Consider the following 6,043-nt stretch of genomic DNA (forward strand, 5'->3'; position numbering starts at 1 on the left):
CAGGCAGGGCTGAAGGTGTGAGGGGGCCGAGCGCGGCTCCTCCGCCTTTGTGGCGCTGTCCCCGCCGCCCGTTCTGTCGCGCTGTGTCACAGCGTGGTGGCGGAGCAGCTCCTCCTGCTGCTCTTCCTATCCAGACACGGCTCCGTCCTGTGGGCTCTGCCGCCGCCTCCCTCCCGAGATCCGGCTGCTTTGGGGTCACTGCTGCCAGCTGTCGTTAGTCTTTAATGAATTAAGAGTTCTCTAAAATTAGACATGGAGGGGTATTTTTTCTCCTGTAGGCTCGCGGAGTGTGGAGGCTGGCTCTGAGGGCAGAGGGCTGTGGGAATTGCCGGTGAAAGATATTTTTTATTCTTGACCAAGGTGGCTGTGGCTCCCAGGGGAAGGCCCTTCAGGCGGGCTCTCGGTTCTACAAAAGCCTTGACGTGCCTCTCCCAGGCCGGCACCAGACATCAGAGGAAGGAGAACACGGTGTTATTTTGGCTGAAGTGCTCAGCTTCAAGACTTCACTTTGTTCCTCACAGCTTGGAGAGGGATATGAAGCCAATTGGAAAAGTGCTTTGTGCTACAGGGGTTATAGCTGGGCTCATAGCTTTCTTCTGGAAAGACGACTTTAACCCAGGTAGGCTTGCCAGGGGGATGATTTCAAGCTGAAATACAAGTGACACGAGGGAAGAGGTTGAATTTCCAAACTTTGACTGATGGTCTCATTCCTGCCTGTAGTCTTACTAGCATTGGTGGCCCCAAAGCAATGTTTCATTCCCAGAAAAAGAGAGACTTGAAACAAAGAGGAAGATTAAATGCTCTAAGAGCAGGGATCCTGTTGGCTCTGTGGGGGAAAAAATGGCACTTTGCTACTGCCTTGCTCTTTTTATGTTTTGGTTGTAAATTCCTTGGTTCAAATTCAAGAACCCTCTCTATAGGTGTGCAGTGCCTGGCACAAGGGGGCTGATGTGTCTCCAGACTGATGGCAAAGAGTAAATCATGTGCAGAAGGAACATAGCCTGGTTTCTGGCTTATGTTGTACAGCTTCTCAGAAGGTGAAAAACAACTTGGCCCTTGAAAAATTTTGGTCTAGCAACCCAGGCTATGCCCTGTGACACAGCTAGCTGGCATCATCATGTCATTGCATCACCAGTCCTGCCTCTTCTAGTTGTGGAGAAGCACCAGGAATTTTGAGCACTCAGGTGCATCTTTCTTCTTTAAAGCTCTGCCAGTAGTTAAGGGCAGGTCCTCTGCTGCTTTCTTCACTTACCTCTGTATCTTTTATTCTCTTTCCCATAAAAAAGAGAGCCTGTCTGGTGCCCGTGTTCTCGTGACTGGAGCCAGTGCTGGGATTGGAGAGCAGCTAGCATATCACTATGCCAGATTTGGTGCTGAAATTGTGTTGACTGCCAGAAGGGAAGCTGTGCTGCAGAAGGTAAGAACCTCATCCTTGTATGGGGGAAGACATGAGGCATTCAGGCTTTTACCAAACCAACAAAAAAATGAGTTGTCAGCATGACAGATTTTCCTTCAGAACTGTCAAGCATAAATCCAGAAGAGAAGTTGGCCTGTACAAGAAAATACAAATACAGTGCCTGAGCTCCATGTACTACAATTCCTGTGCAATACTGTGCAGCTTTTCAGAGTCCAAATTTTTCTATTTGTAGCTGTTTTGTTAAAAACTCAAGACTTTTTGTAGGTTAAATGCCTTTTCACCAACTCCAACAGATGAGACTTATTCATCTTTATGAAATGGGACAATATTTAGAAAGGGTAACTTTTTAATTGTGGGGATGTCTAACTTCCAAGGAAAGTTCTTCACTGTGAAATGGTGCCAAAGGTGAGTTGGGGACAGTGAGCACAATAATAGTTCCTAATGACTGGAAGGCATTATTTCAGCAAATAGCTAAAACTGCATATCATTGTCAGGCACATTCACACACTCCACATAGCAAAGGAGTTATGAAAGATGAATTCTTTTCCAGTTATTTTGGAAAAAAGAGAAGAATTTAATGTAAAGCATAACCCTTGTTCCAGAAGATTTCTCCTGAAGAAGACTGGGGTTTTGTTCCAGTGAATCTTGATCTTATCCCAAAGTAGGTTATTTAAGCAGACAGTTAAATAGAGGTAACTCTTTGCAGGATGCAGATTCAAAGTCTGAATGCAGAATGAGCTCTCCATGGCCCAAACAGCAGTAAATTTTAAATTAAAGTGTGTCTCTGTACCCCCAGTCTTTTTCCAAATAGTTTAATCTTTGGGTGTGTTCTTTCTCAAGGTGATGGAGAAATGCCTGACACTGGGAGCAAAGAAAATATTTTATATCCCTGCAGATATGTCTTCCCCTTCAGAGCCTGAAAGGGTGGTGCAGTTTGCTGTCCAAAAGCTGGGTAAGCATCTTGAGCACCTCTTTGGCTTTCAGGTGTGTGCGCAGTTCTCATCCTTGTAGGAGCTTCCTGCTTCAGTTCCCTGAACTGAGAAAGGTGTTAAGGACATAGATGTACCACCAGAACTAAGTTCTGATCCTGAATCTTGCTGAAACATCATTTCAGGGAGTTATTGTCAAAGTCAAAACAGTTTTCCTTTCAGTTCTACCCCTGAGGAGCAGTCAAAGCTGCTCCCAGATGGGCATATTCAATCTGTCTTCATGGTAAAGCACTTCCAGCCTTCTGAGGGAGTGGTTGAGCCCTCCTGGCATTTCTGAGCTCCCTGGTGGATGGTCAGGGATGGGCTCCTTGTGTCACTGCCTTTTCTGCTCTCCAAGGGGGCCTGGATTACCTCGTGTTGAACCACATTGGCACCAACCGCTTCCAGGAGTGGGCTGGGGATGTGGAATACACGCGCTGGCTCCTGCAGGTGAGGCTTCCCAGCTCCCCTGCAACTTCCCAGCTCCCCTGCAGCTGAGGCTTCCCAGCTGCCCTGCAACTTCCCAGCTCCCCTGCAACTTCCCAGCTCCCTGCAACTGCCTGAGCCTGGCTCCTCCTGGGATCTCAGGACTTCTGCTGGTCACAGTGACCCCAAGGTGCATTAGAAAGTCTCTTTTCCCAGCCCGGCAGTCAAAGAAGGAGTCAGAACTCTTCTATTTTTGTTCTCAAGGTTGTTTATTGTTTCTCATCTATAAAGTTCTTTCTCTGACCTGCTGAGGTCTGTCTGGCAGGTCAGACAGGGGCACACTGTCCATCCTTGGGGCTGTGTTATCTTTTTATACTAAAAACTACATGTACACTATTTACAATAACTTCCCAATACCTATCACCTATGTTAGGCAGTGAGCTTCTACTCTAAACCAACCTAAAAATGCCAACATCACCCAGAAGATGGAGGCTAGGAAGAAGAAGGAAAAAGGACTAGGCACACCCAAATTCCTCCATCTTGGGACCCTGAACCCCCATTCTAAAAACCCCAAAAATTTATTTTTCACTAACTGTTATTCTACTGAAACTTTCTTGACTTGTAATTCTTCATATAAATGTTGGTAATTGTTTTTTCCAAGGGCTAAATCAAAGGCACTGGGGTCTTGGGCTCTGTGCCAAGATCTCTGAGCCCCCCCAGGCAGGGGCTTGAGCTCTCCAGGACAGCCACAGGAATTTCCTGGGCTCCAACACTGGGACAGCTTGGGAAGCTCCAAGGCAAATCCACATCTGTGGCAGTGGCTGAGAACAATCCTTTTACTTCATTCCTGTTTGAAGTCAAGTAGTTTGGAGGCGTTGCAGCTAGAGAGGTGTTTTGCTCAGACATTGATTTGTGAGGAGGAATGTTTGGGAAGAACTTCAGACTTCTTCCTTCTGTCCTTCTTACCTCCCTTCAGCCCAGGGGTTTAGGATTGATGAGCAGAACCAGGCAGTTGTGTTTAGTTCAGGAAGGGCTCTAAGTGAGCAGCCAACACTTCCTACTCATCTATGGCATGTGCACAATGGCAGAACACAGAGTTGTTTGAAATGGTGTCTGCCATTCAAGTCTCTGTTCACAGATTTAGAACTTCCCTGGTGCCAGGTTTTGGGGCCATGGAAATGAAGAGCTGTTTTCTTGATTCAGTCTTCTTCATTCAGGTGGGTCATACTAGTTTCTATTTCATTTTGGAAGGAGGCTTTTTGCTGTAGAGTGGGAACTTAGGAACATAAGTAAGACATCAATATAATTTAAGAGAGCAGTCAAGCTCTGAAGAGATGCTGAATTTTGTGCCTCATTGTAGTCTGAGCTCACTGAGTCAAGAGAAATTTAGTCTGAGCTCTCTGAGTCAAGAGAAATTTAGAAGGGGAGCAAACTGACACTGGTGTCTTTGGTAGGGATTGCAGAGTAAAGAAAAGCTTAAAGAAAAAGCAGGGACAACCAATTGTATCTTGTCAGGAAATCTGTATGTTATAGCCCAGGAACAACCTTTGCTCTGGATCTCCTTCACTGCTTTTTCTGGAATCTGAAAGACTCAGGGATGCAATGTTTGCCCCCATCTTTAGAGATGATTTTTCTCCTTTGATGTTTGAAAAGGCAATTCCAAACCATGCTCCTTTCCATTTCTGACCACTCTATTGACTTTCTTCGCTCATGCTACCAAACCCTCTTGCTTCTTCCATGTCTACATTTATCATTCCAGGTGAATTTTTTGAGTTATGTGGCTCTTGCAACAGCAGCTCTTCCCACCCTGGAGAAGAACAGAGGTGCTCTGGTGGTTGTTTCTTCCCTCACAGGTTGGTGACTTTACCTGGAATAAGTGCTGGCCTTATGGAAACAATGATTCCCAGTACTGTTCATATTTCTCTGTTGTTCAACTCCTAAATACATCTTCAAACTGTGCTTTCCATAGTATATAATAATATTATAATAAATATTTAATAATATAGTAAAATGTATTCTAATATACTTACATAAAGGGAGACTCACCTGAACAGGACATGAGTTGATACAGTATGACAAAGCCTGCATCTTCTCTCCAGGGATCCTCCTTGCACCCATTTTCCTGGGGTTTTCCATTCTCTCTTTCCCTTTCCAGGGAAAATGCCCACTCCCTTCACCACTTCTTACTCTGCCACCAAGTTTGCCCTGGATGGATTCTTCAGCTCACTGCGCCACGAGCTCATCATGCAGAGGAGAGATGTGTCAGTCACACTGTGCATCCTGGGCCTGATTGATACTGAGTCAGCACTGGAGTACACCAGGTTAGTCTGCAGGAACACATCACTTCTTGAAAACATGCAAAAAAATGCACAGCAGTTCTAAGAGGGTGTGTGCACCTGCCTGGGGAGGGTGCCCCTGCCTGGGCACACCAGGGGGGTGTTCATACAGGATCAGGAGCAGGCAGAGCGCTGTGGGGCCAGCGTGCGCAGCTGGAACCCCAGCAGGGGCTGCCTGCTCGGAGTGACCCGTGCCCGTTGCCTTGCAGGGGCAAAGTGCTCCTCAGCGCCTCCCCCGCTGCCGAGGCCGCGCTCGCCATCGTCCAGGGCGGAGCCGCTCGGGCGCACGAGATTTTCTACCCGCGGTGGCTGCAGCAGCTCTGCTGCCTCTGGGCTCTGTTCCCCCACAGCGGGAACCAGGTGCTGCGGACTTTCTACAACTACAGCAGTCCCTGAGGGATGCCCAGTCTCATCCTACAGTCCTTCTAATCCCATTCCTGCCGTCCCACTAAACATCCCACTCAACCACTGCAGTCAAGCAGGAGCAGGGCAGCAGTGGTGGCAAAGTCCTTTTCCTAACGTGACTCATGCTCTGTCATCATGCTTCAGCCATGGTTCTGCTGCTGCTGCCCATCAGCCAGAGATCTTTCCCTCTGTTCACTCTGCCTTGGCCCTCCTCCCATCTCCCCTCCTCCTTCAGCCTCCCCTGTGTGCTTTGACTGCATCCAGCGTCTGCTCAGCCCCAGCTTTAACCCCTGTCTGTCTGCACAGCATGTCCTGGAATGGCTGTACCTCCTCCTTCACTACTTCATTTTGGATCCCATGAACCCTCTTGCTTCCTCTAAGTAGAATTTTTATCTCTATTTTAATTAAACAAGTTTTTAACGTGTTGGTGTTATGTGTTGATGCTTCCTCTGTGATTGGCCCCCTGGATTCTGTGGGCCAAGGCCTGTTTG

General features: G+C 47.4%; 1 protein-coding gene across 1 annotated transcript; it reads left to right on the forward strand.

The window, feature by feature from the left end:
• The first annotated feature begins 287 nt into the window (after positions 1–287).
• On the forward strand, positions 288–5,834 carry HSD11B1L (hydroxysteroid 11-beta dehydrogenase 1 like). Its single transcript, XM_084220903.1, has 7 exons — positions 288–619; positions 1,287–1,417; positions 2,258–2,369; positions 2,744–2,835; positions 4,571–4,664; positions 4,967–5,132; positions 5,357–5,834. Exons 1-7 carry the CDS (start codon positions 535–537, stop codon positions 5,541–5,543), a joined length of 867 nt encoding a protein of 288 aa, XP_084077029.1. The 5' UTR covers positions 288–534; the 3' UTR covers positions 5,544–5,834.
• The last annotated feature ends 209 nt before the right edge of the window (positions 5,835–6,043 follow it).

Source organism: Fringilla coelebs (genome assembly GCF_963513975.1).
Source record: "Fringilla coelebs genome assembly, chromosome: 24".
NCBI classification, from domain to species: Eukaryota; Metazoa; Chordata; class Aves; order Passeriformes; family Fringillidae; genus Fringilla; species Fringilla coelebs.

What these genes read in the sequence shown, in the direction of transcription:
- HSD11B1L (XM_084220903.1), top strand. Translation starts at nt 535, where the DNA reads ATGAAGCCAATTGGAAAAGTGCTTTGTGCTACAGGGGTTATAGCTGGG. An exon ending in GTTTGCTGTCCAAAAGCTGG is followed by an intron (nt 2,370 to 2,743) that starts GTAAGCATCTTG and finishes CTGCTCTCCAAG; the next exon opens with GGGGCCTGGATTACCTCGTG. An exon ending in ACACGCGCTGGCTCCTGCAG is followed by an intron (nt 2,836 to 4,570) that starts GTGAGGCTTCCC and finishes TTATCATTCCAG; the next exon opens with GTGAATTTTTTGAGTTATGT.